General features: G+C 42.0%; 1 protein-coding gene across 1 annotated transcript in view; it reads left to right on the plus strand.

The window, feature by feature from the left end:
• EBP (EBP cholestenol delta-isomerase) overlaps positions 1-12,219 on the plus strand; it is a 42,676-nt gene that overhangs the window by 14,311 nt on the left and 16,146 nt on the right. Inside the window, exon 3 of the mRNA XM_068112656.2 lies at positions 1,146-1,276. Coding sequence (XP_067968757.2) covers positions 1,146-1,276 — 131 coding nt within the window. The remainder of the gene's footprint in view (positions 1-1,145; positions 1,277-12,219) is intronic.

The raw sequence follows: 12,219 nt of genomic DNA on the forward strand, positions 1-12,219 counted from the left end.
ACGACCACAGAACCCCCCCCCCCTCTATTTACATGAATGGTTTGGTCCATTCGCAACGACCACAGAACCCCCCCCCCTCTATTTACATGCAATGGTTTGGTCCAAAGCGAACGGCTTGCAGTGTTTGGTAAAGAAATCGCCATAGCTCGGTAACTACTTGTCCGATTAATTTCAAACCTTGAAAAGGCACATCCTCGGGTCCCCAGCAATATACCTGGCAAGTTTCAAGTATATCGGACCGGTAGTTGTCGAGAAACAGCGGTCACAGACAAACATACACACATACAAACACACATACAAACACACATACACACATACACACAGAGATTAATGGAATTATAGATAGATGAATCACTTTAACTATGCCACGTCTGCAGGTGAAAATTGCAAATCATCTCCCCACCCTTGTAGGAAATGTCCACACTGTGAGATGCCCCCTAGGGGTCGCTGTATAGCATAGCATAACATGGCAGTGACGTCACTGTGTTGCTGTGGATTGGAGAGCTGACTATATAAATCTTTATTCCCATCTGCAAAACTGTCCTAACGGTGCTATAGCAAGGCAGTAGTTGGTCACAATTCATGCAGCAATGGCTGTGATGGGAGACGGTCTGTCTTGTACTTACGATACACAGATAAGTGGTCTAATCATTCAAAATGTTCCTGAATCAAAGCATGCACCATGATTGCCAGCCTATGGTTGTTTGTCTGTGCTCTTCTATCCTTTTGTTAAATGCTGAGCGTCAAGCAAGGAAGCAGCACAAACCATTTTGAAAGTCTTTGGTGAGACTCAGCCAGGGTTTGAATTGATAACCTCCCAGATTCAGAGCATATGTTCACACCATTACACCACCAAGTCTGGTAACAGAAAGCAGAACATATCTATCTATCTATCATGTGCCATCTCAGAGGAAAAGGTAATGAGAGCTCCAGTGCTAAAAGCTAATCCGATGAATATATTGGCGAAAATGAAAGAGCCTGTTCAGATAAATGTGATAAAAATGAGTCAAACTTTTACTGTGTGTGTGTGTGTGTGTGTGTGTGTGTGTGTGTGTGTGTGTGTGTGTGTGTGTGTGTGTGTGTGTGTGTGTGTGTGTGTGTGTGTGTGTGTGTGTGTGTGTGTGTGTGTGTGTATTCCATTGCAGTGGCGACACATTCACTGTGTGCATGGAAGGAGTTACTGCCGTTTTCTGGGGACCATTGTCTGCTTTCACTGCGTTTGCCTTTCTCAGAGGCCTTTCCAGCCGCTATGTGCTGCAACTCTGCCTCTCCCTTGGTCAGAACCTTTTTTTCTCTCTATGTTAAATGAATGTATCAGCTGCCCTAGACATCATATTCATTCCTCAACATCCCTTTTTTGTCGTTGTTTGCCACTATCACTCTTTTTTTATTTAATCACACCCATCCCACTCCATTATCCTCAAAGAGACACAATCACTAAATCTTTAAAGATATATGTTTAAGAGGATGATATCCCTGACCCATTAGCACAAAAATTAGCCATTGCAGTGTCCATGTGTTTTATACCTCTCCCACCACCCACCCATCCTCCCCCCAAGCCATCTCCCTCCCACAGATCTCCCGATGTCCCTGTTCTCTGCTGTTGTACTTGTGTGCTTCCCTCTCTCTCCCCATCTTGTCTCCCGCTCCCTTTATTGTATGTTTTGTTTGTCCGATTGTTTTTTTTGTGATTGATGTTAGCTCTTACACGAGCCTCGATCTTGTATACAAAAAACGAAACTTGTTGGACGGGTTGTGTGTGTGACAAGGAAGAATCGATTCTATTTTGGTGAAGATCCGGATCCTGCTATCAGAATTTTTTAAGTGATTATTCGCCATTGAGTGATATGGCCAACCAGGCGGAGGTATGCTCGCTACTGAGTGCCGTTCTAGTTACCCTCGCCAGAGGAGAGGGTATTGCATTTGAGTCCGTTTGTTACTTGCCAGAATAGATTCCGGAAAGTATGTTGGTTGGTTGGTTTGTTACTTGCCGGAAAAGATTCCTGCAAGTATGTTGATCGGTTGGTTTGTCTGTTTGTCTGTCTGTTTGTCACAGTACACCTACTACACCTACACCGTTGCACGTAGAATCGCCAAACTTTACACACATATTTGTCTTGCCCTGGAATAGACTGTGCCCAATTGATGACGTCATCGGTCACGTGGTTCGGCCGCCATCTTGGAAAAACCGAAAAACTTTGCACCTCTATATCTCCGAAAGTGCTGAACAGAAAAAATTGAGACATGGCTCATTGTAAAGAACTCTCCATGGGGAATAAAATATGTTAATGATGATGTCATAGGTGCCTCCATTATGACGTCATAATTCGACAAGTACAAAACTTCATCCGATAAAGATGAAATTTCTTGAGCATCATCAAGGAATAAATTAGTTTACAAAACAAATAATAATGACGTCATCGGTCACATGGTTCGGCCGCCATATTTGTCCAAAATGGCCGATAAAAAGTGCATTCCGGCAAGTCCTCGGTCTCTGACCGATTTTTCATCTGTCTGTTTGTCTGTCTGTTTGTGCACAGTACTACGTCTGCATCGTTGCACATAGCATCGCCATACTTGACACACATATTTGCCTTGCCCTGGAATAGACTGTGCCCAATTTTTAACTCTCTAGGTCCAAGGTCAAGCTCAAGGTCACCCAAAACGTGAAATCAGGGGGGTCGAGTTTTCATTTAAAATAAATTTCAAACCACTATAACTCTAAAAGTACAAGAGATATGCATACACTTACTGTTACTGACATATATGAAGTCACATACAACATTTCATTTGGCACCATGACCTTTGACCTTGAGTGACCTTGAAAGGTCAAACTCAAGGTCAAAAATTGTTTTTTTTACTAATAACTCTGTCAAACATTATCCGATTCCCTTCTAACCAACACCCAAATGTTCATTATTAAATTCCCGAAAAATAACAAAAAGAACAAACAAAAAAAAATGGTCAAAAATGCTTGGTTTTCATTATTTTTTGGGGTCAAAGGTCAGGGGGGCAAGTTTTCATTGAAAATATATTTCAAACCACTATAACTCTGAAAGGACAAGAGATGTGCATACACTTACTCAGTCACCTTCCATTGCTTAGCGTATATACATGTATAGATTTCCCGCCATTTTGATCCAAAATGGCCGATAAAAAAAGTACATTCTGGCAAGTCCTCGGTCTCTGACCGATTTTTCATTTGTTTGTCTGTTTGTTTGTCTGCACAGAATAAATATGATTTTCTCTGCAACCGTTGGTCTGATTGAAAGGAAATTTTCACCACAGGTGTAACTCCACCGGTAGGATTTTTTTTTGATAATTATGACGTCATATGTCACGTGGTTCAGCGGCCATCTTAGAAAAACCGAAAAACATTGCACCTCTATATCTCCGAAAGCGCTCAATAGAAAAAATTGAGACATGGCTCATTGTAAATATCTCTCCATGGGGAATAAGATATGTTAATGATGATGTCATAGGTGCCTCCATTATGACGTCATAATTCGACAAGTACAAAACTTCATCCGATCAAGATGAAATTTATTGAGCGTCATGTAGGCATAAATTGGTGGAGAAAAAAAATAATGATGACGTCATCGGTCATGTGGTTCGGCCGCCATATTGAAAAAACCAAAAATATTTGCACCTCTATGTCTCCGAAAGCGCTGCATAGAAAAAATTGAGACATGGCTCATTGAAAAGAACTCTCCATGTGAAATAACGTCTGTTAATGATGATGTCATAGGTGCCTCCATTATGACGTCATAATTCGACAAGTACAAAACTTAACTTCATCCGATCTAGATAAAAATTTATTGAGCATAATCTAGGAATAAGTTAGTTGAGAAAAAAAAATGACGTCATCAGTCACGTGGTTCAGCCGCCATATTTGTTTTAACACAAAAGCTTTTTTAAAAACCACTGAAAATACATCCTGGCGAGGGTTTGCAATCTCTGATTGCTCTTTCTTGTTGTTTTTGTATTTTGGTGTATTAAAGGTATAGCATTACTTTGTGATTGGAATGATGCTGTTTGAAATGAAAATATAGAGAGAGATTGAGTCTAGAGCAGAGTGAGGAAATGATGCAAGGGTTTCCACCCGTGACATTTGTGGATTCGGCATTGTAGTTTGCCATTCGATATATTTTATAAACAATTCTGAAATTGTATCTTTGGAAACAAAATATTTTGCAAGCCGAAATTTACAAGAAATGTATATGTGCTAATTTGGCTAGTAAATTGACACTAGCTGCACACTTTTGAGTTGTGCACCAGTGATGTTACAGGAATAGACATGGGTAACTCATTTGCAAAATGGAAATTAAAATAATCCGATTTACAAAACCGATTATCTGGCTTATTATTCTTATCTCTTATAATTCTATTAGTACATGGAGAAGAGGAAGAAGTTGTTTCTTGGGTTTGTTGATCTGGAGAAAGCATTCGATAGGGATCCACGCAAAGTATTGACATGGGCATTGAGGAAGATAGAAGTGGTGGAATGGTTGATTAGAGTAGTGATGGAAATGTACAAAAGAGCGCGCACAGCTGTAAGGACGAAGGACGGGAACAGTGGTGAGTTTGAGGTGAAGGTGGGAGTGCATCAGTGGTCGGTACCAAGTCCACTACTATTTGTAGCTGTGATGGAGGTGCTCGCTCAGAACGTAAAGGAGGGTTTACCGTGGGAGTTGTTGTATGCAGATGATCTGGTGTTGATTGCGGAAAGTATGGATGGACTGAAGGAAAGATGAACAAGTGGAAGGAATGTATGGAGACAAAAGGTCTGAAGGTGAATATAGGAAAAATGAAGGTGATGGCAAGTGGTAAAGCATGTGGTGAGGTGGAAAGAACTAGGAAGTGGCCATGTGCTGTGTGCAGGAAGGGTGTTGGACTGTCGGAGTGAACTCCATTCAATGTACAATGTGCGCTGAGTGGGTTCATCAAAAATGTAGTGGTCTGAGAGGGTCATTAACCAGTGTGGCAGCTACATTCAAATGTAAGGTGTGCACAGAGGGAGCTGCAGATGGAGGAAATGTTGAGTTGGATCTTTGAGATGGCATGAAGCTGGAAGGTGTGAAAACATTTTGCTACCTCGGAGACATGCTGAATGGAGAAGGTGGATCAGACTCGGCAACGGTTGCTTGAGTGAGATGTGCATGGAAGAAGTTTCTGGAAATGAGTGGCGTGCTGATGAGGAGGGGAGTGTCGTTGAAGCTGAAGGGAAAGGTGTATGCTGCATGTGTGAGAAGTGTTATGATTTATGGGAGCGAGAAATGGGTAATGAACGTAGAGCAGCAACAAAGGTTGGAAAGGGTGGAAATGTGAAGGGTTCGATGGATGTGCGGAGTATCGTTGAGAGAGAGGAAGACAAATGATGAATTGCGAAAGATGATGAGAATAGAGCCTGTGATTGATGCTGTGAAGAGGAACAGGTTGAGATGGTTTGGTCATGTGTTGAGGAAGGATGAAAGTGACTGGTTGAGAAGAGTGATGGAAGTGAATGTAGAAGGAAGTAGAGGACGGGGAAGACCGAGAAAGACTTGGCTAAAGATGGTGGAAGAAGAAATGCGGGCAAGGGGGTTAACCAGGAGAGATGCAGAAAATAGGGCAAAATGGAGAAGATTGTCATGGGGACCGCAAGGCTAACCCCCGCTCTAGCAGGGAAAATGGCCTTAAAATGCATGTTGTTTGTTGGTGTTGGCTTATTATTCTCCCAAAAATATTTTTTAACGCTAATGGGTCATTTTATCATCCTCTTAAACATACTGTATATCTTCTAAAAATTTCACGATTGTTCCCCTTTAATCCTATTTGTTGACTTTGTGTAATACTTTCTGTGTTGACCTGATAGCTCAGCCAGAGGTAGGCTTGCCTTTGAGATGTCTCATCCAAGTTAGATTCCAACACCCACTATAAACTGTAAACCTTGTGTTTCGCAGGCAAGACATTGCAATAATGACTATCCCATCTGTTGGATGGGATGTAAAGCCCGGGTGCCATATACAAGCATTGACTGGTGGACGTCTTATACAGAGTAGGCAATTGTGTGCTGGCACAATGGGAAAATTCCAAATTCCTGACCTAAACAGCTCTGGGGGCTCCACAAAGTACAAGCCTGAGTCAGGGCTCTGGCATTCTATTAGTCCATGGCATGATCTGAAACAGGGCCAGGATACAATAACCTTACCTTAATTCTGCCATAATTCATTTATTTCCATCATATGTCAATGACGTTCATTCAGATATCTCTCAGTATTGTCCATTAATTTGTACCATTTTATACCTTGTGTTGGCTTTACGGTTAAGGTGGCTGGCTCAAGTTATTAAGGTCTTGAGTTTGAGCACCTGTCATAACGTTAAATAACACCAGGTGGGTAGACTCAGCCTGTCATCCTTTTGAGGTTGGCAAAATGAGTACCAGCTTACTGGAAACAGAGGGCTCTGCACAGCACTGCACAGCCGCATTCCCAGCAATGATGCAACCAGCAACCTCAGGTTGCATACAAAACAATAATACTATTTTGCAATTTTCTGTCCAACCCACGAACAATTTTTGTCCCCTGCCCCTCCTTCCAAACAAGTTTGGAGACAGGGAGGAGAGGGGACATTAAAATGAGCTCTGGCCCACCGACCGACCGATCATCCATCCATGTACTTTTGTGCATGTGATGTTTCAAAAAACGTTCAACATTTAGCCTTGATATTGCAGATATCTATTCCTCATGACATTATGTCAGTCTGGTTAGATCACGGCTGTGATTGGCTGAATTATGTTGCCATGACAACCATCTCAGTAACTTGGCTTGTGTACGCGATATGTTAAAAACCATTCAAGATTTAGCTTTCATAATATACAGCTCTATTCCTCATACCACCCAAAAGGTGGTGGGACCAATAGTATCAGCTCTTTGTTTTATTTCCTTCAATATATTGTTACGTTTGTAGGGGGTAGACAATGAATACCATAGACCAGGTAGAGTGCATACATTAGCATGCTCCGTATATTGCGATGAAGAAGAAGAACCACCATGTAATAAGTAGGGAATCTGTTTAGCTCGGATGTCGTGTCAGGTGTATCTTCATCCCCATTACGAGGAGTGGGGTATGTTAATTACCTCAAGGATTATGGGTAATTTATCCCTTGTATGTCGTTACCTCTGTAATTTATTTCCGATGTCCCTTTTGGCACCACACCATAGACACTAACCAATCGCGCGCATTCAAACACCCTAATTTAAAAAAACCTACTGGAAGCCATGACATTGAGTGCTGCCGGTGATGACATTGACTTGGTAAGCGCACAGGATGGGCGGGCCAAGGGCCGCGCCCAGTGGGGCAGTGATTGGTTGGGGTTTTGATTGACGGGAAGGACTGGTGGGAAGCGACGTGCTGATTGGCGAAGCATCCCCAGATGACATCAGAGCCTGGGTGGTGAAGGAACGCGCTAGCGGACATTTTCTTCTCTTCTTCTTGGCTTTTCGCTCTAGCGGAAATTTTGTTCTCTTCTCCTTGGCTCTTTGCTCTGACCGAATTCCCTCTTGCGCTTTTTCTCGACTGGACCTCGTATGAGCGGTGGCATTTTTCTCTCGGGCTCAAGGGAGCGATCGTGAACGGCCGTGTTTGGCGATCTTGCTGGTGGTCGTGAGGAGGAAGATCCACGGCTTTTCAAGCAAGAGCGACGGGTGGACGAGCGCTGCTGGCTCGCTGCAGCGCGACACACAGCGAGGCCTGCATTTCTGCCAACGAACAAGAGTTTCCCGCCAACGAACGTGCTGTTCCCGCCAATGAGCGTGCGGTTCCCGCCAAGGCCCCGGACGATTTCCACGATTACTGACGAGACCCCACCAGCAATCAGAATTAAATGCACTCAAATGCTATTTATTTGCAGTTATTTTATCCTTTATGTTCGGGTCTGTTTGGGAGCGCTCCAATTTAGGAATTTATTTTTATTTGACCGTGTTTTATTTTGTTACCGGCATTTCTTAATAAAGCCGGCATTTTCTTGTACATTTTAAACTCGTCTCGGTTTGAGTTGATTTATTGCAGGTTTGAGGACTGCCGGTGGGATCCGTGAAGGTATGCGCTCCGGTTTCTCCCCCTCCCTCTTGTTTCCCCACACGTATTAACTCCGCTATATTTTTGAACTGAACGCCTCTGAGTAACAGCTCGTTTAGTCATCCGTGCTACCCTAAGGTGTTCACCAAGGGTAGTCACGCGACAATATCTAAGATGCAAACTATAAGGATGGTCTTCGTGAAACTTTCACTTTGATTGAAACCTAAAATTTTGCTTTCAGAGGAGTATGTTTATGCCGGAGGCATTATGTTTTTGGGTTGTCCGTCCATCCTTCCGTCCGTCCGTCCATCCATCCGGGCTTTTCTCAGAAACCATACGTCCGATTGAGACAAAACTTTCAGGTTAGGAGTGATACCCATGCAGAATGTTTTTATGATAAATGTGACGTCATCGGTCACGTGGTGTGGCAGCCATCTTGGAAGCAAATAAAAAAAAATATATTTCTCGGAAACCGCGGAATGGAAAAATTTGAAACTTGGCACATTGTCAAGTACTCCCAATGGGGAACAAAAGCATTATAATGATGACGTTATAGGTGAAGTGGTATACCAGGCAAAAATGTTTAATCGAATTCCTTATCCTAAAAATCTGAAATTGCATGCACATGATCTATGACCCATTTGTATTGAAATATTAAATTTATGACATCATAGGTCACATGGTTTGGCAGCTATTTTGGATTGAAGGAAAATATTAAATAATTATATCTCTGAAACCGCTCACCCTATCGATGCGACATTTTACAAATATCATCTAACAGCACCGTTGGATATAGTTTGAAAAAGATGATGTCATAGGTCACGTGGTTTGGCAGCCATCTTGGATAGAAAAACGAACCTTATCCGATCAACATGAAATTTCACAAACGTGATCCACTATCCATAAATAGGCAGAGTGATGGCATCTACCCGTTGTGGGACTATGCGGAGGCATATTGGCGACACAGTCGCACTGTTATAGTTTTTCATATGGTGGCAAATACCAGACTATTCAGAGAGTATAGTTTCCACACTTCCTTTGCTAATGGATAGTTCTTCAGCAATATGTCTCAGTTTTGGTTTTGGGGCTCAAAAGTGGAGTTTATACAGTGGATGATTTAAGGTGAAAGGCGAGGGCTAAAAAAAAAAGTACGACCACAACAGCATTCGGTAGAGCCAGGTTGAACAGCTTACGTTTTTATCCCACTGAAAGGCCATGTATAAGTGAAGTCACGAAAAATGGAACACTTTCATTTTTCTCAATACAGGGCTTGATATTTTCTTATTAAAAATAAAATATCCACTATTTTACACTTGTATGATGTGTAATGGGGTCTCCTCTACCTGCAGAGACAACTTCAGTGCAATATAACAATTTTTGGTTCTTGCATGACAGGCCAAAAAAGGGGGTCTTTTTGGCATTAAAATGTAAAGTAGTTAGACTATGACATTTCTTTGATCAACTATTTATTAGCAGGACGGTTTTGAGGTGTCTCCTTATTTTTTTATGTAAAATTTAAATGCTAAGGTTTATTTCAGTGAAAAAATTATCGTTCTACCCCGCTTCATTGCGGAGTAATTGAGATGGGAAATGGCGCTATTTTCAAAGTGAGCTCAATTTGAGTGGTGCTAATTATCACTCTACTCCTTTACAAATGGTAACAGAATAACTATATCTTTTGCATTTTTCTGTTGTAGATACCATTCTCTGTTGAAGTCTATAAGTAAAATTCAATAAACATATCACATCATAAAAATTTTTGTATGAGAAAATCATCAAAAAATTTCCGTCCCCTTATGTCACGTCCGTCACACCCTAATTTATTCAAAAAGTAAGAGTTACAAAAATATGAAAAAATATGCCTGAGACAACTTCAACCATTAGCTGTTCTCAAACATCAAATGATTAATTTGTGCCTTCATGTTAATTTGTAGAAGGGGAAAATAATGATTCCGTCCCCTGAAGTGTCACATCCATCACGCTGTAACGGATGTGACATAGGTACCAGAAATGACAAACGGTACTACTTTCATGCATTTAAATACATGTACTTAAAGTTATAATGAAACAAGATGTTATCTAGGTCAGCACCACATCACGTCGGCCCGGTCAGCACCACACCACGTCGGCCCGGTCAGCACCACACCACGTCGGCCAGATCAGCACCACACCACGTCGGCCCGGTCAGCACCACACCACGTCGGCCCGGTCAGCACCACACAACGGCGGCCCGGTCAGCACCACACAACGGCAGCCCAGTCAGCACCATACCATGGCGGCCCGGTCAGCACCACACCACGTCGGCCCGGTCAGCATCACACCACATCGGCCCGGTCAGCACCACACCACGTCGGCCCAGTCAGCACCACACAACGGCGGCCCGGTCAGCACCATACCACGGTGGCCCGGTCAGCACCACACCACATCGGCCCGGTCAGCACCACACTACATCGGCCCGGTCGGCCTGGAGCCTGGCGAGAAGTCCAAGGACATCAGCACGTCATCCGAAAACAGCTCCGGTTGGTGTGAACCACTCGGTCAATGGCGCGTTATGAGATGGCGCGTTGCCATGTCATTGGCTTGTTATTGGCTTGACATGGTGGTGCATAATGCAAGTAATGTGGAAAATAGCCATTTATTGTTGATAAACTATCCTTGTTGAGTGTCAAAATTAGATTTTCACTTACCTTGATGTAATTTCATGTTGTCACAGTTTACAACTGACATGTTTGATGTGTTTCTGTTATTTGTTCTCAGCTTTCATAGATTTTAGAAAGACTGGTATCATGTAAAGAATTTCTGTCATGCAAACTATCACTTATTATGGAAAAGTAACAAGTATCTTATGATTTCCATACATTATCGCTTATGTCACGTCCGTCACACTGAGGTGATATTGCCTTTAATGTTAAAATACACTGTACTTGGTGAACTAAGAGGGGTATATCGTATAAAGACATGAGGCATACAATAGATTTTGAGAGTATTTTGTACTCATGACCCCTAAAATTTGCCATTGGAAAACTTTTCATGGTAGATTGTGGTAGAGGGACACAATATGGCAACACCAGCAAACCAATGTTACATTTTTCCATCACAGACTTACACTTAGTATTTTTTTCTGATAGTTTTCACCCCTCTGCATCTTCAAATGCCAAGAAAATAATATTAATTAGAGTTAAACATTGCTCGGCACATGATCTTATCAGTGTGACGGACGTGACATAAGATATTGAATTGTCTAATTCACAAGCCTCCATTTTAAAAGTAAGGCAAGCCGTTATCTTCTAATCATTATTTTTGTACACGTGGACCCTCATACTCTAAAATAAAGCAACAGACAAACTGTTTAAAGGTAGAAAATTTTCCACTGCTGATTTTTACATAAGTGTTCCATTTTTCGTGACTTCACTCGTATGCATCTGGACCTTAACCAATATCTAATCAGCTTGTTCTTGTCACCTACACAACTCTTCCACCAAGTTTTGTCATAATTATTCCACAATGTTTGGAAATACCGTGCTATATTTCGTTTTGGTCCTATATTTCACTGGTGGTGACGAATCGCTTTAAATATTCCAGGATCCGCATTCGGATCTTCACCAAAATCTAATCAATTCTTCCATGTCACACACCCAACCTGTCCACTAAGCTTTGTCTAAATCTGTCCATAACTTTGAGATATCCTACTCACAGACAAACAGACAACCACAACAAACAGGGGTGAAAATAAAAGTGTATTTAGCCATCCCATCTGAACATATATCTCATATTGGTGTGATCCCAAGTTCAAATCCCATTTACTGTGATCATTTGTCCATTGTTTTTTAATGTCCTTGTCCTACGTATCATATGAAAGTGTGTAATATATACGGAATTCGAAATAATTATGGAAGCACACACAGGATATGTGCAAATAATGAGTAATTGCAATGAGAGTTGTATATTGTCGTGTGATTCCCCTTGGTTAATACCAGGAGAGTCACGGATAGCCAAAGCCAGCTTTAACTCCAAAAGCGTTCAGTTCAATTACGGACTTTATCTATGCAGGGGAAGAAAGGGGAGGAAGCTGAAGGGCTTACCTGATTGATCCCGCCGGGCAGTCCTCAAACCTGCAGAAAATAAACTCACACGAAAACCTGGATTTAAAATGTACAGAAA

This window comes from Myxine glutinosa, chromosome 4, assembly GCF_964187855.1.
Source record: "Myxine glutinosa chromosome 4, kmMyxGlut1.1, whole genome shotgun sequence".
Taxonomy (NCBI): Eukaryota; Metazoa; Chordata; class Myxini; order Myxiniformes; family Myxinidae; genus Myxine; species Myxine glutinosa.